Raw genomic sequence first — 22455 nt, 5'->3', positions numbered from 1 at the left:
AATCAAGACTTATTCAAGTGACGCTGAACTTTCTCTGCTACTTGTGCACGGACTTGCTGAAGCAGAACGCTCTTTTGTACGAAGCGCCTGGCGTTTATTTTGGAACCAAATCTGAACAGTACGAGGGCTCATACCCAGTTGACGACCTAATTCAGCTCTTAGTTGCGTAGAAGGGAAAACGGTTCTTTCAAACACCTTGTTTAATACATCCAACTGTTTCGAAGAAGCGCGTCTTCTTTTGGCTTTGAGAGGCACGAAATTGGTTTGCTGTTCCTGTGATCGTTCAGCGGCGGCTTGCTGTAACAGTTCTTGTTCAATCTTTCTGGATTCAATTTGATGTTGTCTTGAGGATCGACAATAGCGCTTGTCTAATAATGGGTAAGGTGTTGTCAATGAAGGTAAGGATGAAGATCGGTTACGGCTACTGCTGCTGTTGCTGCTGCTGCTGCTGCTGCTGCTGCTGCATGAGTCCACATGTTCGCTGAACGAACGCTTGTCTTGTTGTTGTGGTGGCTGTGCGTAACAGTGATGCTCATGGTGTTCCTGAAGATAAATGTTGGTTTGTCCATAACTGTCACGATAATAGTTGGAGCAGAAAGAACTACTGTAGCTGGCTGTCTTCACGTCGTCATAGTTGTCGTTGGAACATAGCAACGAAGAGATATTTAATATGGATGGACGTATGTATTGTTTGTGCTCCTCTTTAGATAAATTGTCCGTGAGCATGTTTCGCACAGAAAGCATAATGGAATCAAAAAACTGAATGATATTTTTGCACACACACAAAAAAAAAAAAAAAAAAAAAAAAAAAAAAGTCAACCATAAAATGGAAATGATTTACCCTTTTATACATCTTTCTATCCCGTGACGACGGAGAAGGGGTCTGAGGGAGGGCGCGGAGGATAGTCAAAGATTTTTCTCAAGAGAAAATTTTTTTGATGGGTTCATCCATGCCCGACCAGTGCATTACCCACTATTCGGTAGGACAATTGAATAAAGAAAAAACCCCCATTTTTAACGTGATAACAAAAAAAAAACTTTCTTTTTTTCTTTAAAGGGGGAGCATAAAAAATTGCCGTTTTTTTTTTAATTTTATCGGAATAAAGCCGAATGGAGTGCGTGCGGAAAAAGAAAATAGGGGTTTTCCTTTTTTTTATGGTTTTTTGGGTTAGCCTTTCAAACCATAGCTTAAAATGGTTAAAAATTCTTTTCTTCTATAAGCTAAACCACAACATCTAACAAGATGTCATCAACTGATGTGCTGGTCATCAATTAAATCACATTATTGAACCTGCCATTGCAATGACAGCTCTATCATTGAATGTTCTGATGTGTAGGATACGTAATCACAAGACAACGTCTTCAAAGACCAAAAAATACCTGTTCTCTTTTCGTAGTCATTTGCTGTGGTATTTTGTTGGGCAATGTGAAAGACTTGACAAAAAGCCAGTTTCGTTCTTTAACGTCTCTGAACGGATGTGTCGGAAAAAAAGGTACCATCGACAATTTATAGTTACGAGTCACTGAGAAAGAAAAAAGGAAAAGCATAGAAAGATGGGCTTTCTTTCCTATTCACGACCATCTTTGATCCGCAAGTCATTTTGATATGAAAAAAACGGAAAACTGGGTTGCACAGCTTATTCTTGTTTGTTTTGTAACGAGAACTGTTTTTGAAGCTCATTCCAGTTTAAAGATCCTCTTGTCTAAAATATAACAGTAGCTACTGCTCATGGTTGTCGTTTCTCGAGATTTGCTTTATTTATAAATTCTGCGTGTTTGTGGTTTTTTTTTTTTTGTACGAGCTGATTGAATGAATATATCATCATTTCGTTCTGGTATTTGGGGAGGTTTTCTGCGGTCTTTTCGACGAAATACTAGTCTCTTCAAGGGTCTTCATAACCAGTGGTAGGCTTACGGGGTCGGTTGGGAACTAGTAGCAATTTTTTTGTTATAACTCCTTTCTCTACTACAGCCGTCTCTCTCTCTCTTTATGTTTATACTTACGAGGATAGGTGATGGGAAGAGTCTCATAACCCTGAAAGCCGAAATACTCGCGTCTGACTTTAGGGACCGTGAAAACCATGACAGGGCCTTCAAAAGGTGGGTCAAGGAAACGAATAAGTTATCTTTCCGCTGATGGCCATGCTTTTTTAATAGACTGACAAAAATGGACAGGGTTATTTACCAATGCTTCCAATGACACAAGACCAAAAGATCGCTGGTTTCCTCAGGGCAAATTGATGTAACGCTTGAAACATAGGGACGAATGGGCTGATGGCCGATTTTAATGTAGCTTGCAAAAAAAAAGAATGAGGGACAATCGATAAATAATCTGTTATTTGCTCAAATACTACCCCACCTTTCCTGGAATTGAAAATACACTCTCCTCCTCTGGATGGCCTTTGTCTGTGGACGACAGCTTAAGCGATGACGTCAAGCATTCTAAATTTTGGAAATAATTTTTCCCAAGTCAAAAGCCCAAAAAACGTGTAGATTCATTTACTATTCTTTGATTACTCCAATTCATACAATGTCCATCGTCACTTTGTTCGTGGATACACAGGAAGAAAAAGTCAGTAGCGAGAGACGCTTTGACAAAAGCCTCACCATTTCACAATTGAAGGTACAAACGAGCTGACTGGGACAGACCATCCTGAACAGCCTTCACATTAAAAAAAAAATTTAACTATTACAGTACAAATTAGAACCCATCGCAGGTGTTCCTTACTCTACGCAAAAAATACAACTCTACAGAAAAGATGAACTACTATGTTCGCTGGACGACGACGACAAAATGTTGGGAGCTTATCCGGTAGAAGATTATATGCGCATCCTTGTTATCGACACCAACCCTCATCGCGTAAAGAATCAATATACCGACGTCTCTTTAGTCGAGAAATTCGAACTTTCAAACGAAGAATACGAGAAACGCTCAGGTGATTCTTCAATAAATAAAGCTCCCCCCCCTCGCCACCCACAAAGTGCCATCGTTTACCAACCACTATGTGTCTATTTTTGATACCCATAGATACTGTAAGAGCATTCAAAGAGCGTAACAAATTGGGCCGATTTTCTGATGAGGCCGCTGCTCGAGAAGATGCATTAGAAAAGTCCTACCAAGAAGCTGCAAAAAACATCCATGTTGGCGACCGTTGTGAAGTATCAACAGATCCTCAAGCCCCACAAAAGCGAGGCACTGTAAAGTATATTGGCACTACCAAATTTCAGCCAGGAATTTGGGTGGGTATACAGTACGATGAGCCCTTGGGTAAAAACGATGGAACCGTTAAAGGAGAAAGGTATTTTGAATGCCCTCCAAACTATGGCGGATTTGTGCGTCCAACAAAAGTTACTGTAGGTGACTTTCCAGAAGAAGACATTCTGTTAACGGACGATGAGTTGGAAGAAATGTAAAAACAATGATAGACCGTAAAAAAACCAAAAGAAAGGAAACGCTTCCCTCCCCACCCACTTTCATATACCAAAAACGGAAACAAAAAGTCACTGATCTCTCAATACAAAAAAAAAAAAAAAAAAAAAAAGAAAAGGCAGCAAAAATATTTTTTTTGCCTTACTATTTGACAGTTTGTTTCATTGCTTCAAGCAAAACTACTTTTTTTAAAGTAATTTGAGTGTGCATTACAATTTTTATTACATCTTTTTAAACTATATTTGAATAGTAAACTAATTTGAATATAACTTCCTTTCAAAATGTCTGAAGAGCGCAAAAGGTAGTATTTTTGAAAATAGAAAAAGTTCAAAAAGGTTGTCTTTTTTTTTCTTTTTTTTCTACTGCTCACAACTTTGAGTCCATGTAGATCACTAGAAAATGACATGGAAGAAGAAGAGGAAGAATTAGACGAGTTTGGAAGAGTCATACGTCGTAGAGCAAAATTCAAAAAAGAAAAGCCTGATGAGGCAACCATCGACTCAAATACACGACCTGAGATAAGTGAAATAGATGGACGTGAAGACAGACATACTTATCGCAGCCGTCGTCACAGCAGACACAAATCACGTTCACTATCACGCTCGCGATCCCGTTCTCGATCCCGATCTCCAAGGCGATCACGCCATCGCTATCCCTCCGATTCTGACGATGACTATGACTATCGTCATCACAGTAGCCATCGGTACAGACGTCGTCGTAGTAGCGGTGCTGGTCATAGATACTACCACCGTCCTTATTATCACAACAGCAGCAGCAGAGGAGCAGACGTGAGTACAACAGAAAAGAATCGATATTGTAAACAGAATGCGAGGGCTGTGTTATCAATTCGTCCATTCATCCCTTCATTTCCACATTAGGTCTATTCTGAGGCAGCGCAATATCTCGATACAGAATTTTATGCTACAAAAATATACGTAGGAGAACTGAAAGACGTGACAGAGAGTGACCTTAAAAGTATCTTTGCACGGTTTGGACCATTAGAAAGCGTAAGACTTGTCGAAGGAAAAGAGTACGTAGTGGCATTTTTGCATTTTTATCAAGGTTGTGTTTATGATACGCAGATGCTAAGCATTCAATAACATTTATAGCTATGGATTCATCACTTATGAGCGCAAGGAATCAGCATTAGCAGCTATCCAAAATATGAATGGCGCATTGGTGGGTTCCGGGCATATAAAAGGTATGATACACACCATCTGGGAATAGCATAGACTATAAAACATACAGCCTCAACATCAGTCACTCTAACCTCTAATATCGAACCCTCTCATAGTGAACCGTGCCAAAATACCCGAACGAAATAAAGTTGGGTTTGGTAACGTGCCTTGGCAGGATGAAGATGGTCTCTTAGCGCAAGAAGCAGGCTATGATAATCACACGCTAAGACCTACAACTTCAGCCAGCTTAGCTCCATCCGTTCCTCCTGTAGATGCCACTATACCTCAGCGAAGCCTAACTACTTATGACGATCTCTAATCTTTTTGTTGTGTTTCCTTATCTGTTACTATTACATATTTTTAAAAAAGGAAAAAAAAAAAAAAAGAGTTGCTTCAAAGCACTCTTACCACATGTATATTTTGACCATACTACGTATCTCTTACGCTATCATTTCAATCATTACGATCTATTTAAAAAAATATAAATAGTATCATAGTGGAGACGTTTCCCAGCCTGTGTATAAATCTTCTTGCCTGAATAAATAAAGCTATTATTTTGCCCTTTCTTCCAACAAGTGTAACATCCCTATTTTTCTCTTCTTTCAGGTTGCTGCTTAAGTGACTTTGGAATGATGTTCCAACAGAAATTCCGGACCCGCTTCGTTCGAAAAAGTTCTGACGCTTCTTTTTTTATTTTTTCTCAAATTATATTTTCTGGAGTTAGAAGAAATTTCAATAAAACCCACTTTCAACATCTTTTAAAAAGCAAAGCGCAATGTACGATTGAACAGTTATAAGCTGAGACTGTAGATGAATGGAAACACACCCATTACTAAACGAATACTGACGCATGTATTATTCATCCGTTATTGCTCAATAGGGGTTCTCCCAGATCGTACTCTAGATCACCTTCTCCTCGCTCTCGCTCACGTTCAAAAGGACGCTCGCGTTCACCCTCACCAAAATCTGCGAAACGACGTGGCTCAGCACGATCCATGAGTCCAAAGCACTTACACTCGATTTTGGTCACCAACTTGACGCGCAATGTTACGGAGGCACATGTGCGAGAAATCTTCTGTCAGTTTGGAACCATCACTGATTTAGAGTTTCCTATGAACAAGTTTTGTAAGTGACCCTCCTTTTGGGAGAGAACAATAACAAAGACTGAGAAAAACAATCACTGTTTAACGAGTGTCTATATTTTCTTTTCTCAACAAACAGTAAACACCAATAAAGCTAAAGCATATATTGATTTCGCAACACAAGAAGAAGCAGATAAAGCTATCAGTTATATGGATAATGTAAGGAGACAGCAATTTTCAAGAACAACGAACTTGAACTAAGCGACTTTTTTTTTGTGTTAGGCCCAATTGGACGGTAAGAGATTATCATGTGTAATGGCACCCAAACACCGCGAGCGTACACCTTCTCCAAGAAGAGGTATAGATTGTAGAAATAGAAGTTGAGCGTGCTGTCTCTGTCAAGACTAATGGATATGTTTTTTTTACTTGACTTTCCTTAGCTCGTTATTCCCCTTCACCGTATAGACGTCCTAGCGCGCGTAGCCCTCCTCGACCTCCAATGGCACGACGTGGCAGTCGTTACGGTGGCGGCGGTGGTGGTGGTGGCATGAGAGACAGAAGGGGCAGACGCTATTCTCGTTCTCCATCACGATCACCCGTAAGACGTGGAAGACGTTATTCTTATTCCCGATCCAGATCTCCTAGCCGTAGCTATTCAAGAGGCAGAAAGAGATCCTATTCTCGCGGCAGACGTAGCTATTCTCGCGGTCGAAGTTACTCGAGAAGCCGCAGCTACTCCCGCGGACGCAGTTATTCACGCAGCAGAAGTTATTCGAGAAGCTTGACGCCCAGCAGAAGTCGCAGTCGATCACCACTCAGCCGCAGTCGATCTCCTAGAAGAAGCCGAACACCGTTGAGACGCAGTCGCTCCCCCAGAAGAAGAAGCAGATCCATCCGACGAAGCAGATCTCGCTCCTATAGCCGATCCCTCTCCCGACGCAGAAGTGGAAGTAGCAGACGCTAAGAGAATTGCTTATAACCCAGCCTCACAGATTCAAAACTTACACCACACGCAACAATATAAGTGAAAAGCCAAACTAGCTTATATCAATCACACTAACAGAAGGATAATCATATCCATATGGAATAAACAAAACGAGAAAAAAAAAATAAAATAAATATATACTATATATATCGTCGGATCTTTCACTATTGTGAACTGACTGTTGTGATGAATGATGATGAAATAGACGGGTACACAGTGGTAGTGATAGTCATGCTCACGGCTGCCCTTATACAACAGAGTACAATCATTGGAGTGTATGGATAAATGAAGTACTGGGCCCAAAAACTAAAATACGAGTAGCCAAATAGAGCGGTCGAGCGAGGTATAGAGTTTAATATGCAAATAGGTAATGTAAAGAGACACAGAATGAGAAGCGAAAAAAAAAAAAAGAGAAGTCAATGGTCAGATGCCCAACGATGAGTTACTATCAAAGCTAATCTACTGGTGATGAGATTGTTTATAATTCACTGAACGGGCGAATACGGTGTCATTGTCAGTGTCAATTACAGCACCTATAAAACCAGCACTTTAACTCTCAACGGATGGCTCTCTTTTAGCTTTTATTTACAATCTATAACTACAAAGCTTAGCACTAAATTTTAGTCGTTTTAGAACTTGTGGGGCCTCTCCATTAATGTTCTCAAAGTAACTACAGCACTTAGGGTTGGATCTTTCAGGATGCCGTTCATAAATGTTATTTCGAACTTAACAATTTTCTTGGATTAGATATGGACTCATTATCATCCGAGACAAGCTTTCCAACTTATCCTTTTGTTGCTGGGAGAATTAAACCGTCTTAAAGGGCTCTGTTCAACATAGGGGCCATTTATCCCATATTGCAAAGTTTTCAATATTTCTAAGCGCTCTTTCCATAACTTCTCTTCCTCCTGGCTGATGTGAAAAGCGACTAAGCGTTTCATAATCCATACGCGTTACATGATCAGTTATTAAGATAATAGAATAAGAACCCTATGGAAAATTTCATTTGCTACTGCAATTCTGTAAGGGTATAACGTTTTGATGATGTTCTTAAATATATTCTCTTCCGCTTTTGCATGTCCAAACCTTGACAATTTATTTACGCATCAGAATGTTTACCAGTTTTATCAAAAAGGGTTTCTGGCTAGACATAATTCACGGTCCTTTGTTTCGTCTCGATAATATATACCAGCCCATGAAGGGATATAATAATCAACCAGGCGCATGTGGCACAGAAATCAGAATATCATTGGGTTCCCTTTCAGTCATTCGTCTATATGAATCATTACAACGAAAAGCGCTCAACCTACAATTATGTATTCAGAGAGTTAAATCTCTCCAACTTGCTTTAGCCAACCAGGTAGACCAAGAATTTACTGGAAAAAAGCATATGTCACTGAGTGCATCGCAAAAAAAACGGACGTTGATGCCAACCCAGTGTCTAGGAAAATCCTTGCCAATAGAATACTTAATTGAAGGAAATGATACTGTATTAGTAATCGAGCAGTATAAGAAATAGTTTGGTGATTTAGAAAGCCTCTTTTCTCTTTAGGACTCTTGTTTTGCCGCTTCAGAGAAATGCTATAGTTTGATTCACAATTCATACACTTAAAATAGATGACTAATAATGTGCAGAACGTATTATCGATGGATGCAGATAGTTTATACACACATGTCCAATTTGAATATTTCTTTCTTCGTCCTATCATCCATAGTCTAGACTATTTACATTCACCCTATCCATCAGATGAGATTGAAAGACTTCCTTTTTTATGTACACTGTTCGATGATCCGGAAATAGCTCTTCTTCACGTCCCTTCCCCACCTGGGATCGATTCGCTACTGATTTCACAGAGAATGTCACTTAGAAATTTCTGGAATGTAGCAAGCCAGATACAAAAGGTATAAAAACACTTATTTACAGTTTTATTAAAATACTATACAGTTATTTTGGTCATAAAAAGAAGAAGAATAACATATTTTTCTTTTTCGGTCATAGAGTTTTATCTATTAATAGGTTTTGGAATACATTAATTTTGGTTGTGAGGTGAAATATAAAATGGCTCTTGAGCAAATACTACCCTTCTGTTTTTCATGTTGAGAAGGTTGTAGTGGTCGAAGAGGTAGAAGAAGATGTTTTGTTGGAGTTCATATTAGTTGTCATCATCAATATACCCGTACCGGGCAATGATGTTACAGCATTTTTGTAAGCTGGCGTTATTGTGCCATCACTGTTCCTTGCTGAAAAAAGCGATTTTTGATCGTAATATCGAGGCTTTTTTAAGTTGTCGTGAGATACTGCTGAAGTGATGAGTGATTCTGTTCTTTGTCGCTTCTTTATCACATCTGTCTTCATAGATAGAGGACGCATTTCATTGTGCAGTTTTAGACTAAAACACAAAAAGATACTTCCGTTAAAAGAGGAGTCATTCACGGCTTAACCACAATAAAGAAACAACTTACTATAGTCCGCAAGCGTTACATAGAGGCGCACCTTGAACATCCCTACGCCATAAAGGGGTCTTTGTTGTCTTGCAGTTGGAGCATATAATCTGTGGTGGTGACTGTGATTGTGATTGCTGCGATTGCTGTTGAGCGTCGGCATTTTGCAGTAATTCTTTTCTCTCAAATTGTTTACTTCGTCGGTGGTAGGGTCGTGCTGCCGTTGGTGAGACTGATAATGGCGATGCTGAATTGAGACCCTTAAGTTGCTGGCGCTGCTCAGCTGTATGCTCCTCATCCATTTCCATACGTTCCGTTTGATCCGGTGAATTATTCTGACTGTTGGTGTCCTTTTTCATATTTTTGGGTCTTGGTATTTTATGTAGCTTGTAGCTGAGTTAATTCGTTGCAAGAATTTCAGTGAGTATAAAATTTAGCCTTTGTCAAAACCTGTACAAACATCTGTTACTTACTACAACCCGCAAGCATTGCACAAAATTTTATCGTCAGCGGATCGTCTCCACAATGGCGTGCTTGTTGCTTCACAATTACTGCAAACCATCATTTTATCTTCATTGTTAGTGTGCATACTTGTGGCCGGCAGCATGGAGCTATTTCCATTCGGTTTGCTGCCGTTGCTGTCTATCCTCTCCCCGTGGCTATATTTTTTCTTTGTGGTTGGTGATTTTGAAGGTAAAAATGCTGATGATAATGTACTGTTCGGGGTGCTTAGTTGAAACGTGTTATAGTAATGCTGTTGTGCGTTCTGCGTCTTATTCAAAATTACTGTAGTAGGGACAGATATGGCTATTGCTGGCGCATTTGAGCCTGTAGTTCTTCTGCCATTACTGCTGTTCATACTACCGTCCGTGTACTTTATGTTACTACTGCTGTTCAAAGGTTGAAGGTTATTGCTACATACACTAATATAATTGGGTGATACGTAATGGTTAAGAGAGGAGGATTGTTGTATTGTAGATCCTATGTTACTTCGTGTTGATGGAGGTGTAATTGGAGCATATCTTGCTGGTGATAAAAGCCGTTCAGCTGATGCTAATGTTTTAGGAGGTAGTGTAGCTAGTAATTTGTTATGTAATGTTGCGTTGGGTATGCTTGTGAAGGCAGCGGCAGTAACAGCAGCGGCATTATTGTAGTCTACTATAAAATCTTGCTGCTCTTGCGAAAAAGACTGTTGATTCTGTGCCTGTGCTGCAGCAGTAGCAGCAGTAGCAGCAGCAGTAGCAGCAGCAGCAGCAGCAGCCGTAGCAGCAGTGTTATTGTTCAAAGTGCCGTTCTCTTGGCAACAAGGTATAGTGATTGACGGGATATCAATATGGTTTGCAAAATTAGAATGAATTCCTGTTATGGGTTTCGGCATTGCGTTTTCTGTGCTTATGCTCTTAATGTTGTTGTTGTTGTTGTTGTTACTGATGGAGGCTTTATGGGTAGCAGTTGTGGCAGTAGTAGTAGTGACACGTTGCTGTGAATCGGCGGGCATAAAATGAGTAGATAAATTTGTCGAGTACGTCATAGCTTCATTATTACTACCACTATGATTACTGGTATCTATTACTGCGTTATTTGATTGGTTACCATATATTACTGGACTTTGATTGCTCATATCAGTATGCGTTGGTTCCCAAGCCATCGAAGGAGATGCTGAATTGTTATAGTAAGCTGGTATAAAACTTGGAGATGTTGAGTCTGTGTTGTTGCTTGCAAATTGAACATCCGCTGTCGTTGCCGTCGGATTCTCTCCATAGATGGGATACATGAATTCCTGCATATCATTCAAAGGAAATATGTCCTTTAACTCTATTATTTGATCACCCTCTTGATCAGACGTAAATTGATTAAGTATAAAATTCTCGGTCCCTAGTGGCTTTATATCATCCAACGAATAATTCAGCACTGATTCGGTAGGTTCGTTTGTTGAGGACGGCACTATGCTAATTTGTGGTGGTTGTTGTTGTTGTTGTAGTTGCTGTTGTGGGGTAGACTGCTGCCGCTTTTGTTGAGATGGTAGTGGCTGTTGTTGTTGTTGTAGTTGCTGCTGCTGCTGCTGCTGCAGTGGCTCCTTAGTCATATCTTCACTGGTTTTTTCAATGGGTAGTGTCAGGTCTACCGCTCTTCTATGCCTCGAGGTTTTCATACTCTTCGAGGTGTTTGACTTGATATCGTTTGCGTACGCAACATTGTGCATGAACCATAACCTCCAAGACAAATTCTCGAGTCTAGAACCATTCTCCAGTGAGTCTTTTACTTTTGTACAAACTCTCCAAGTTTTTGATAACTCATCTTGGTCTAAATTAGAAAATGGAAGATTTGACTCATTTCCTTCAATTCTCAGTATAATTGGTGGCATGCTTTTATAGTCAGTTACAGCAAGAAGAAAGAAAGGTCGAAGAAAAAGAAGAAACAGAAATCAACAACACAAGACACGGAAATGGTTCAGTGAAATAGAAAAGTTAAATGGAAAAACTGCGGGTTGTAAAAAAAAATAGAAAATCATCCAAACTGCATAAGATTGGAGAAAATACCCCTACAAGATTTTTTTAACAGACATCAAATCATGAACACACGGCAGTAACCGTAGTAAAAATGCTCATATGAACCCTTTTCTCAATTTTTTGCATATCAAATGATTTGCACGTTGTACACAGATTGAACGTGAAAAAATACCGTAAGATGCTTATGCAACGTCAAGAAAAACGGAAAAACCCCACAAAATGCAGCACCGGAGAGTGTTTCTATTTTTATTTTTTTGTCGGCTTCCTAGGAAATGAAGACCTTCTTCAGATCTTCCATTGTATAAACATCTCCTGTTCTGGGACAAGTTAACTTCCCTTCAAATTTAGCCGCCATATCTTGTAATGCCTATTTACCATAAGAAGTAAAAGCAACTTAGAATTTCTATGTTTAAACTCCACTTCTATTAGACTTACACACACTTACATGGAGACTGTAAACTCTGCCATTGGGTAAAAGCATCGGTGGATTGTCTTCGTTCATGATTTTACCGCTGATTCGACATACAATGGTTGAATTTACATGGTGGCTCAATGGAAGCTTTTCAGCCAAATTTCCTAGTGTTTGATTATCACATATAGGACAGTTGACATTTTGGTCTTCTGGCACGTAACATTGAGGGGTTTTGAGTGCTGATAGACCGGCTTGTAAAGTGATTGATAAAAGTGGATGTGATGTAAGCGAGCATAAGGCAAAATTATCTGTTCGGAACTGGTCAATCAATTCTTGCCATCTAGCATGATCATAAAGATCCTTTTTTCACAATCCAAGTTTTGAGACATCATTGAGTCTTTCTTTCTTTAAGAAATCGAAATAAAAGTCATGGATATTTCTTACCTTATATGGCTGACACTGAGTATCACTGCTGTAGGCCAACAACCCCATCGCTTGACCAATTCTTTTATGCTCAGTTGCGTTCCATGGTGTCAAATACTTCTGAGCGTAAGTAATTGCTTCTAAACCTTTATTTCCTCTAGCTAATTCAATATGTTCCTGCAGTCGTAAATTGAATTCTAAAGTGCTCTAAGTATAATTAAGAAACCGATCGTTCCTTCTGTTAGTTGTATCAGGGTTTACGACTTTTTTTGCTAATAAACGACAGATACCCTCATTTTCCTTAAGTTAGATTTATTTTCTGTGCACCATGCAAGACATTCCTTACAGCTGTGGTTTCTTAAGGCCTGCTCAATCTTTTCTGCTTGAGTAAATAAGTCTATATCAACCATATCCTGATATTGAAATAGCAAAAAAAAAAAAAAAGAAACAACTCATGGTAAGGCTTCAAAGCAATCTTTTGTTCACTTATAAGGAGAAGCATTTTCTTTGTAATCATAAACCCATACCTCAATGTGGCTTTCTTTTGCTACTCTCTGTGCAGTCCCTGTTAGCCCTTCTCTGAGTAAGTAATCCACTATCACTCTATGCAATCGAGTTTTACACCACGCTGTAAATTCTGGTGCAGTAGGGCTAGTCACTTCTTCAATTTCCAATAAATTCTTAATTCGCTTTTCTATCTTGTTTATTTGCACTGCATCCAATTCTTTAAATTTTTGTAACTATTAAGGATAGAAAGCCTGTTACTACTTGCTGTGAGACTGTAGAAGAGCGATAACAAAAACATACTCTCCGTGATAATTTGTCTACATGCTTTCTTATATCAGCAAGTGTCTCTATCCCCTTTTCGACAGACAGCTCACTATTCCTTATGCTACTTTCTATTTTCTCTTGCATATAAACTGTATCTTTCTCGATGTGTTTGTACTGGGAACGAAATGATTTACGTATTTGTTCGTATGGTACCTGGGGGAATACACCAGTCAAGTTTATTTGAAATGAATATCATAACTCTCTTGTTATTCGTTTTGCTACAAAAATAAGACAAAGCATACCTTGATGAAAGAGGGTTCCAGCTCAATTATTTGGTCTGCTTTAATGGTGTTCATTTTGTTTGTTAAAGATGTCAAGAAAGTAGTAGAAAAATTCCCCAAAAAATGTAAAAGAAATAAGTAAAAGGGTGCTATCCTCAAATTTGTGTAATCAATGCAGCAAATTCTCAAACTCAGTCACGAAGCGAATGAACATTCAACAGCATTTAAAAGGGACAGCATAATTTTTTTGTTCTTTTTTTTTTTCCATTTATACATTCTAACATATATCCTGCGATACATTCGAACATGGCCGACAAACCCATTCGACCTGCTGCGAAGAAGCCTCAGCCAACTGTAAAATGAATACATCAATTTTAGGAAATCAGTAAAAGATTTTTATTTCATTAACACATTCTCTGTTTTAACAGGCTTCTAATCAAGATAAAAGAAAGCTCGAGTTGATTCAATTGGAAACTCGATATAAGTCTACTTACCGTCTAGTCAGGTACCCATTGGATTATACTTTAATGATACCGAGTTTACTGTACTGTGGTCTTATTCATACTTTCTTTTCGATATGCCTTTCTTTTTCAGTGATGACGACCAGAAAACGTTGATTAGACTCGCTGTAAAACCCTCAGATCCCGACTTCCCTTACGATATTGATGCTTTGCAGTTACAAATTACTGTACCAAAAGAGTATCCCAAGCAAGCTTGTACGATTCAAGTACTGAATTCAGATATACCCAAAGGCTTTGCAGTGTAATAACACGAACATTAACTATTTTGACAGTTTGCTGACAAGCAACTTATCACGGCTCACTCATACTTTCTTTCAATTCACATTCCAGGAATGTTGAGAGAGGTTATGCTGAAAAAGTAACCCCTTCTAATTCAGCAGTCCACCAAACTCTTGTGAGGCAGATGAATTGGTTGGATCGAAACCTAGAGACATTATTACAACAAGCACCAGCACCAACTGTACGCTTTGTTTCCCATAAGCGACATTCTACACCAAATGTCGAAGAACAGATGTCAAAGGTCCCGGTAACCGCAGCAGTAGCATCAGCGCAGCAACAGCATCAAGGACACCAGCAATCTGTCAAACCTTCTGCGGAAGCTACACCTGACCGCAGCAGTAGCAGAGCATCTACATCTGTAATTTCAAGTTCCGCTATACCAATAATGGAGCAAGCCAATGCCACTGCTACCGAAGCATCAAATACCACAACTGATGCTAGCAATCAAACTTATAAAAACAATAAAGATACGATCAAAAAACACAACTTCTCTGCTGAACAACTTGCTGAAGCTGCAGAAAAACGTGCACGGGAATTGAGGCAGCTTCAACATCGTTTCTGTAACAGTTATAGACTCATCAGGTAAACGCATCCTATTTGTCTGGTGCTTTTTTGGGGGAAAAGGACGTGTTTCGACTGATATTCATGGCTGCAATACTATGTAGAACGAAATCGGCAGATACTATAGTCGCACTCACGATGACAATCAACGATCCGGAGTTTACTCATGAGCTTTTACTTGGAGGGAAAGAATTGGCGATCAAATATATTATTCCTGAATTGTACCCTTTGATTCCAAGCAAGATTGAATTAGACAACAAGAATATAGATAAAACCAGAGAAAGGTAACATGAACATGGCATTTTCTTGCTTATGTAAAACTTTATCCTATCTATACTGATGTGTAATCCATTCTGTTTCAATTATTACCGATGGGACATAAAGCTGGATTGTTTCTGGCTTCAACGAACATTTAGAGATCGAAACGAACAACCTAACTCTTTTTGAGAATCTGAATTGGCTGAACCGTCATTTAGAACAATTGATTAGCACACCGCCTGTACGCAAATCTGAAGAACAGGAAGAGGTTGACAAACTAGCTGCAGCTCAGCAACAAAATAGGCGTAGTAGTTCCTTAGCGCTGCAACAAAGTGAACAAAGCCAACCTATAAATCAGCAGCAACCATCGGCAACAGCCAACAAATCATCAAGGAAAGTAATGTCGCTTTTTGACGAAGATGATCTTTACTCCAAAAAGAACAACGTTATTATCGTCAATGATCCCAGCTTCGTCGATATGGAGCAATCCACAAGTGATGAACAGGAAGAGACTACAGCTGACGATGAAAGTTCGTCTGAGGACGAAGAATTAGAAAAGGATAAAGAACCGCAACAAGATAGCAGCACGAAAACAGTTGTGAGCTTAGCCCAAGCAACAGTTCGTAGAGGCACCGAAATTCGCCTAGAAGATCCAAGAATGGAGAATATCTCACTCTTCCGTTGTACTTTGTTACATATTATGGTCAAATGTGCGCGCTGTAAAGATACAGTGGAAGTGGAGAATATTAAACCAGAGGTAGATCCCACTCCATTAGCATCGGCAGAACCTTCTTCTTCCACAAACGCTACGGCGACCTCGAAAACTGAAAGATGGACCACTTGTCCAACTTGTTCCTCTGTCTTGGGTATTAAATTCCTCGGTGGTGAGTATATGTCATTTTTTTTTATTTGTGCTTATGCATGTACGTTGACTTTTTTTCTTGTTTCATCAAAGAATTTATTCATCAAGGCGCTAAAACTCTCGGTTTACTCCAGCTCGCTGGATGTACTGCTTACGACTTGTTGCCTTCAGCCTTTATTGGCACCTGTGGTTCTTGCATGGCCGATATGCCCTCAACTTTAAAATTATCCCCACATGATCCTCCTAAAACCATCCATTGTTTCTCCTGTCATGCTAAAATGACGTGTAACCTCGGCGAGTACAAATTTGTCAAGATCGGCAGCGAAGGTGGAGAGAGACTTAGAGCCAACGAAGAACAAATTTTGAAACTCAAGAGAAAAAAGAAAGATAAAGAAGCGTCTTTGACCGTGGGGGAACCATTACCTAATCAAGGTACTTGTGCTCATTATCGGAAATCGAAACGATGGTTTCGCTTTTCATGCTGCAATAAGTTATACCCCTGTGACATTTGCCATGACAGCCAGACAGATCATGTTGCTGAGATAGCAAAGAGATTTGTGTGTGGTTTATGTTCAAGAGAACAATCATTTCACACTGGAAAGCCTTGTGCGTGTGGTCAGGAATTCGAGAAGCAACCCATGAAAGGAGCCTTTTGGGAAGGTGGCAAAGGTGTCAGAGACAAAGCTAGCATGAGTCGAAGAGTAAGTATTTAACCATGACAGGAAACTATCTTCTTATTATTGTTACTGAAAAACTGACTGTCATCTTTTCATCATTAGGATCCTCACAAGCATAAGGGTTTAGCGAAAACTACCTCAAAGAAACAGGAAAGAGTTGGTTTGGCGGGTAAGCAGCGTCATCAGAAGGATACGAAAGATCAACAATGATAATCGAAGATATCAACAGAGCGTTATTGTCAGTAAGAGGCATCTCATTGAAGCAGGACAGCATAAATTTGTATCATGATGTTGTTATGCCAGCAAAGATGACAAAGCCTTGGGGAGCCCCCTTTTTGCTGCCGTTGAATTTCCTCAGGTGGAGATTGAGATACCCTTGGATTCCCAAAAGGGAAATAGAGATACAACTTATCCTTTGTAATTGTCTTTCTACAACCCATCCAGTATGGTCGCTTTACCTGCTAGCTAGTTTACGTTTCAGTTTTGATTGAATAAATACACTTCTTTTACGTAGTTAAATGTTGAATATTTGGTGAGCTAAGAATGCTCTTTTTTTTTTTTAGAAATTTCTGCCTTTTAAAACTGCTGAAAAAAAAAGAAAAAGAGAAAAACTATCCTAATTCAGTAACGAAAGTATCAAAATGGATGGAAGAATAAATACATCTCCATACCCCTTCACCTTTTCTTTCTTTCTTTAACTATTGCTTTGTAGAAAATTCAAACAACAAATGACAACTAGCACTGAACCACAGGATTCACTTCATACAATGCAAGATGATAACGATCTACATCCTTTGGCTACGTCTACTAGAGTCACTTCTAGCGTAAGTGACAGCCCTGCTGAATCATCTGCGTCTTCCACGATCTCATCCCCCCCTTTGACAGCTGTTGACAAAGTTACAACAATTTTCGTCGTTGGATTTCCCGATGATATGCAAGAAAGAGAGTTCCAAAACATGTTTTTGTTCTCGAAAGGTTTCGAAGGTGCTTCTTTGAAGTGGCACTGTAAGGAACAACAAGATGATCAAGATTTAGTCTCTTTTAATAACATGAATAAAAAGCAAATGGTAAAAAAAAAAACTAAAAAAAAAAACTATTAGATAAGCTTGTAAGTTGACAAAATAGCTTAACGATAGATCGGCTTTGCTAAATTCCATACGCGTAAAGAAGCTATGGACGCCGCCAATCAAATGAATGGTAAAAAGGTTGACATGGAGAAAGGTTCTATTCTAAAGGCAGAAATGGCGAAAAAGAATTTGCATATCAAGCGTAACTCCAGTATCCCTACCACTAGTATTTCAACACCATATGAATCTAACTTACAACCATCAGCATCTTTATTTTTGACGCCAGACTTACCGACATCCCAGTTGGCTGCACAAGCAGCTTCTCCCAGAAGACTGAGTCAACCACAGCCCCAGCAGAAGGATTTACTTTCACCTTTCTCAGCTATCAATGACAACTCATGCTCTGGACTGGAAGGATTCTCACCTCTTCCCAGTGATTTGTTATCACCTGCAGACTATAAGAATGACCCACTTTTGAATGATCCCCTTTTACCAACATCTGATGCACCTTCCTTCGGTGAGCCTTTGTTTGGTATTCGTTCACAGTCTTTTGATGGCCAAAATTTGAGCAGTAAGATTACAACATCCTCGACAGCTATCAATAGCAAGAATGACATTTTACATCCTTTCAACTTCTTTTCCAAATCTTTCAATATTACTGATGACAATGACCCCTTCAGTTATCTTTCAAAGTCAACCCCATCGACAAACAATGACTTCTTCTCTACCCTCTCCTGTTTTCAACCACAAAGTAACACTGGACTATTTGGTGCAGATGATTTCTTATCTATCAGCAATCGCAGATGCTCATTACAGCCTCCGTCCGCAGTAGCAGATTTGACATTCAAGAGATCAGCTAGTGTATCGTCGTCTTCTGGCCGTCCAAGCACAAACCCAGCTGACCAGAATCCACCATGTAATACACTTTATGTCGGTAACTTACCACCTACTACAAGTGAAGATGAACTGCGATCTTTGTTTTCACATTGCGAAGGCTATAAGCGTATGTGTTTCCGTCAGAAACCTCAAGGACCCATGTGCTTTGTTGAATTTGAAGACGTATTATATGCTGCAATGGCTATGACTGAAAACCAAGGCCATCTTTTGTCCAGTTCTATTAAAGGTGGTATTCGCCTTTCATTTTCCAAGAACCCTCTTTTCATCAAACCTAACAAAGATAACAAAGACAACAATAACAACTTGACTAGTCATGCTTTCAACTTTAAACAACTTGGCACTGCTTTATTAGCTGATGCTTAAAGAAAAAGAAGAACAAAGTACATTATATTCTTTCATTTTTTTGCATAATTTTGTTTCACATTTTTATACACATTTGTATTATTGCTTTCCATCCCGCATTTGCTAACAATAAAACAGCGTATTATTATATAACCTTTGCTTGGTAAGACGTGTCGCTTCCTCTGTGTTTGAAGATTTATTATAGTTTTCAGTTTTCGTCTTTTGTTTGTTATGCTGCCCTGCAGATTAAGGTTTTGGCTGTAGTAAGGCTGAAGAAAATCGATTGGGAAACAAAACAATCTTCCTTGGGCTGTTTAGAACAAAATTTGAGACAGCTGAAAAAATCTGGGACTTGTTCCAAGAAGTGGGATAGTTAAAAACGGGGGACAACCAATAAAGTGTTGGACACTTTTGTTACGAATACTAAACATACAGTGATGTAAATACATTGCTCTACCTGGCCGAGTTGAGAAGTATATCTGTACAAAAATAAAAGTGGGCCAAAGTTTGGAAACCAATACGCACCATATCTTTAAATTGAAATAGTGAGATTCCAAAGCAACAAATAGATGCTGATATGATGTGAAGCTTACAGCAGTGATTATTCCTGTTCTTTATAATTTTTCTAGAAACCCATAATACATACAATGAAAATAGAGATAGGGCTATGAATATAGCCTAGAAATAAGGAATTCAAGGATCAAGAAACACTTCTATCATTGGTATCAATAAAAAAGTGCGCTCCTCGATAATAAGTTAATAAGGCCTTTCTTGACTTACTATAACGATATTTACATCCCTTCAACGCTAGCATTATATCACTACTAATCTTCAGCTTTTTTTATTTTGTAGTAGACTAAATCAGTCCAATGAAAGGAACATTAGTAAAAAGTAAAATTGGCGGATTTCTCTAGTTTTGATGGCAGTTGTTCCTAATAAATGGCAAGGAGCATCTTCTTTAATCGACTATATATAATGTTAAAGAAACGAGAATGATACTGACTACTTGAAAAGGATAAGACGGATTCCTTGCAGTAGCATTGATTATTGAAGAAGGAAAACGATTGCTGTAACATAGCAGCATACCCCGTCAGGACATTAGGACAGCCTTTGCTAGACTGGCTTTATACCCACTAATATCAATACACTATCTTTTTTCTCATTAGCTGGGCACTGGTGCCAGAATGTGAAATTGGGCACCTCTAATAGTAGGTGGACACCGGTGCCAGAATTTAAAAATGGGCACCTGTAATAAAGTGGACATAAAGGAAATAACTATGGACACCGGTGTCCACCTACTATTAGAGGTGCCCATTTTTAACTGCCCAGCTATTCTTTTTTACGTCCACTTTATCACCCATTGAGTTTAAAATCATTTGTCAATCGTAACAAGACTTAAATAGGCTCTCCAATTTTCCCCTTTTCAATTGAAACTATCAAATGATACCAACGAAGTTGTCTCACTTTGATCAGGCAACCAAAACTGAGCTCCTTGGTAAAACTGATACGGAATCGATTATTTTTACAGGAATCGCTAGTAATGTAAGTCCAAGGATTATACAAAGTTAGAGTGTTCAAGTTGATCACTTAAAATTGTACCTGAACGCAGCAATGGTGTATTGGAGATGTTCCTCATGTAAGTTTCACCTTTAAAACGGATTGGTCAGGCTTTTACTAATGATAATTTGCATGATACATCTTTCTCTTAGGGAGGTAGCGTACAGTTATAGAACTGATACATTTCGGTCTCGTACCTGAAACTTATAACGAAATATTTACAAAGTAATATTGTACGTGCAAAGGTTACATTGCCAGTATTGTTACCGATAGTGTACTTCAACACTTTTCAGACAACTATCAGAAAGACCTTGTTGCCCTTAACTGCTTTTACTTCAGCAAAACTATTCCTGGTCCTCTCATTGTCGAAATAGAGGAACTCAAAATGAGTAAAAAGGGGTATTGTGTCGTCCGAGCGCTCTTGAAACAAAAGAAAGATTTGACACCATTAAGAGATATAAAAGCATATAAATCTGCTGAATGGCTTGTCAAATTACACTGCATTTTTACTATCGGCAACATGGACAGTGAAAAAGGTGTTACTTCATTTTATAGAAATCCTATTGCTCCCTCTAAAGAGTATATAGAACCTTACCACTATGCCTTCATGGGTGAGTTTCTCAAAACAACGATCGATGCAACTACTTTTCCTAGAAACGACAAACAACCTGGCAAACCGGAGATCATACAAACTGTGGAATTTTCAGATGGAAGGAATATTGACTTCAAATCCATTCCTTATCTATGCGATATGTTCGTGACACCGCCTTCGTTATTGGGACCATCAGTTCTGGGCGGTTTAGTATGGTGTCCTACCATGCAACTAGAAGTACAATTCAAGAAGAGGCCTACAGGGAAAGAAGTGCTTGCCCATTTCGTGGCACCTCACATTATCAATGGTAGATTTGACATTGATGGTGAAATCTGGAATGAAAATAACGAAATCGTTGCGACCACAAGGTAGTTATAAAGCATTGCACTAGTCTTTAGAAAAATCAACACTAATGAGCTACAATATTCAGACACCAATGCTTGATAGTCCCCTGGAGCCGAAACTCGAAGAATTCAGATGCTGTTCAAAGACGACAAAAGATGTTGAACGATAAATCCAAACTTTAAAAATAGATAGACATCGCTTTTGCATAGCAGAATTTTGCTGGCTATAGGCGTTTAAATCTATAGATAATAGCCATATGCATAGTATTGATTGTATCATGCCACAGTAAGTTTATTGATAGCCATATCACTTAGAAAATTGTTAATATTTTGTTAGTGAATGTGGGGTTAAAAAGAATACAGGCTTCGTCAGAGAATAATTTATCTAAATAGATCTGGACATGAACATTTATAAGTTGTACGTCCTTCTTTCTAACTCTTACTTGAGGACAAATAAAATAGCTATCTTCATCGATCAATTGAGAGCAATATACAATTCATGGTAGCAAGTATAACGCTCGCAAATTCATCCACGCGATGTGCGTGCCATTATGGAGTAAAGGTGGTGTAGCCGATGCCAGAACGCAGACGCAGATTGCATACTACCATGAATAAAGCAACGACACCGACTTTTAACCATTTGAAGTAGAATCAAGATATTCCCCACATTTTAGAAACATGAATATCTTGTGTACATGAAATAATTTGCAGATGGTTGGAAAGAAACCTTACCGATTCACATTTTACTTTTTGTTCAAATAAAAAGGCACAAAGTGCATAATTATTTTGTGGTAGTTTCAAGGGCTACTGGGAATAGAGCCTTAGCAACCTTAAAGAGTCCCGTCAGATAAATAGATAAAGCCAATCAGAAAACAGCGTTGGCCCTAATTTGGCCCCGTAAACACCGAGTGGCTCAACCTAGCCAATCAAAAAACCACGTTGGGATCAAATTGGGGCCAAAGTTCGCTAACTATTGCTAAAGAA

The 22455-nt window shown here is 39.0% G+C and overlaps 11 protein-coding genes across 11 annotated transcripts; 7 read left to right on the top strand and 4 right to left on the bottom strand.

Moving 5' to 3' along the window:
- Positions 1–66: 66 nt before the first annotated feature.
- BDF20DRAFT_804624 (Homeodomain-like protein) lies at positions 67–276 on the bottom strand (the record flags this gene model as incomplete). The annotated part of the gene is made up of 1 exon (XM_053076472.1): positions 67–276. A coding segment is annotated over one exon (210 nt), but the record flags the coding sequence as incomplete, so codon positions are not given.
- A 173-nt stretch (positions 277–449) lies between these two features.
- On the top strand, positions 450–783 carry BDF20DRAFT_893749 (uncharacterized protein). The gene has a single exon (XM_053082372.1). The coding sequence runs from the start codon at positions 475–477 to the stop codon at positions 649–651; it is 177 nt and encodes a 58-aa protein (XP_052932437.1). The 5' UTR covers positions 450–474; the 3' UTR covers positions 652–783.
- A 1100-nt stretch (positions 784–1883) lies between these two features.
- On the bottom strand, positions 1884–2258 carry BDF20DRAFT_827236 (uncharacterized protein; the record flags this gene model as incomplete). The annotated part of the gene is made up of 3 exons (XM_053078145.1): positions 1884–1930; positions 2005–2091; positions 2186–2258. 3 exons carry the CDS (start codon positions 2256–2258, stop codon positions 1884–1886), a joined length of 207 nt encoding a protein of 68 aa, XP_052932436.1.
- A 101-nt stretch (positions 2259–2359) lies between these two features.
- On the top strand, positions 2360–3542 carry BDF20DRAFT_893741 (CAP Gly-rich domain-containing protein). Its single transcript, XM_053082371.1, has 3 exons — positions 2360–2623; positions 2696–2936; positions 3029–3542. Exons 1-3 carry the CDS (start codon positions 2531–2533, stop codon positions 3412–3414), a joined length of 720 nt encoding a protein of 239 aa, XP_052932435.1. The 5' UTR covers positions 2360–2530; the 3' UTR covers positions 3415–3542.
- A 7-nt stretch (positions 3543–3549) lies between these two features.
- Positions 3550–4998, top strand: BDF20DRAFT_151027 (uncharacterized protein). The gene is made up of 5 exons (XM_053074803.1): positions 3550–3731; positions 3819–4218; positions 4309–4460; positions 4540–4631; positions 4725–4998. Exons 1-5 carry the CDS (start codon positions 3712–3714, stop codon positions 4925–4927), a joined length of 867 nt encoding a protein of 288 aa, XP_052932434.1. The 5' UTR covers positions 3550–3711; the 3' UTR covers positions 4928–4998.
- A 191-nt stretch (positions 4999–5189) lies between these two features.
- On the top strand, positions 5190–6992 carry BDF20DRAFT_150743 (uncharacterized protein). The gene is made up of 5 exons (XM_053074802.1): positions 5190–5385; positions 5489–5733; positions 5830–5909; positions 5973–6048; positions 6131–6992. Coding segments are annotated over exons 1-5 (927 nt in total). The 5' UTR covers positions 5190–5383; the 3' UTR covers positions 6655–6992.
- Positions 6993–8616: 1624 nt separating this feature from the next.
- On the bottom strand, positions 8617–10354 carry BDF20DRAFT_893730 (uncharacterized protein). The gene is made up of 3 exons (XM_053082370.1): positions 9591–10354; positions 9139–9510; positions 8617–9065 (listed from the first exon to the last, which is right to left on the bottom strand). Exons 1-3 carry the CDS (start codon positions 9974–9976, stop codon positions 8768–8770), a joined length of 1056 nt encoding a protein of 351 aa, XP_052932432.1. The 5' UTR covers positions 9977–10354; the 3' UTR covers positions 8617–8767.
- Positions 10355–12036: 1682 nt separating this feature from the next.
- BDF20DRAFT_826737 (CTLH/CRA C-terminal to lish motif domain-containing protein) lies at positions 12037–13589 on the bottom strand (the record flags this gene model as incomplete). Its single annotated transcript, XM_053078102.1, has 6 exons — positions 12037–12399; positions 12484–12669; positions 12753–12875; positions 12990–13202; positions 13270–13446; positions 13536–13589. The coding sequence occupies 6 exons, from the start codon at positions 13587–13589 to the stop codon at positions 12037–12039; spliced, it is 1116 nt and encodes a 371-aa protein (XP_052932431.1).
- A 206-nt stretch (positions 13590–13795) lies between these two features.
- BDF20DRAFT_893724 (uncharacterized protein) lies at positions 13796–17205 on the top strand. The gene is made up of 8 exons (XM_053082369.1): positions 13796–13868; positions 13943–14019; positions 14109–14276; positions 14366–14896; positions 14980–15159; positions 15260–16017; positions 16089–16696; positions 16775–17205. The coding sequence occupies exons 1-8, from the start codon at positions 13821–13823 to the stop codon at positions 16880–16882; spliced, it is 2478 nt and encodes an 825-aa protein (XP_052932430.1). The 5' UTR covers positions 13796–13820; the 3' UTR covers positions 16883–17205.
- A 195-nt stretch (positions 17206–17400) lies between these two features.
- Positions 17401–18999, top strand: BDF20DRAFT_916581 (uncharacterized protein; the record flags this gene model as incomplete). Its single annotated transcript, XM_053084477.1, has 2 exons — positions 17401–17739; positions 17809–18999. The coding sequence occupies 2 exons, from the start codon at positions 17401–17403 to the stop codon at positions 18997–18999; spliced, it is 1530 nt and encodes a 509-aa protein (XP_052932429.1).
- A 1285-nt stretch (positions 19000–20284) lies between these two features.
- Positions 20285–22101, top strand: BDF20DRAFT_893709 (thioesterase-like superfamily-domain-containing protein). The gene is made up of 5 exons (XM_053082368.1): positions 20285–20520; positions 20588–20618; positions 20781–21495; positions 21558–21757; positions 21835–22101. The coding sequence occupies exons 1-4, from the start codon at positions 20419–20421 to the stop codon at positions 21652–21654; spliced, it is 945 nt and encodes a 314-aa protein (XP_052932428.1). The 5' UTR covers positions 20285–20418; the 3' UTR covers positions 21655–21757; positions 21835–22101.
- Positions 22102–22455: the final 354 nt, after the last annotated feature.

This window comes from Mycotypha africana (assembly GCF_025528875.1).
Source record: "Mycotypha africana strain NRRL 2978 chromosome Unknown BDF20scaffold_11, whole genome shotgun sequence".
Lineage (NCBI taxonomy): Eukaryota > Fungi > Mucoromycota > Mucoromycetes > Mucorales > Mycotyphaceae > Mycotypha > Mycotypha africana.
This window is presented reverse-complemented; position numbering and strand designations above follow the sequence as displayed.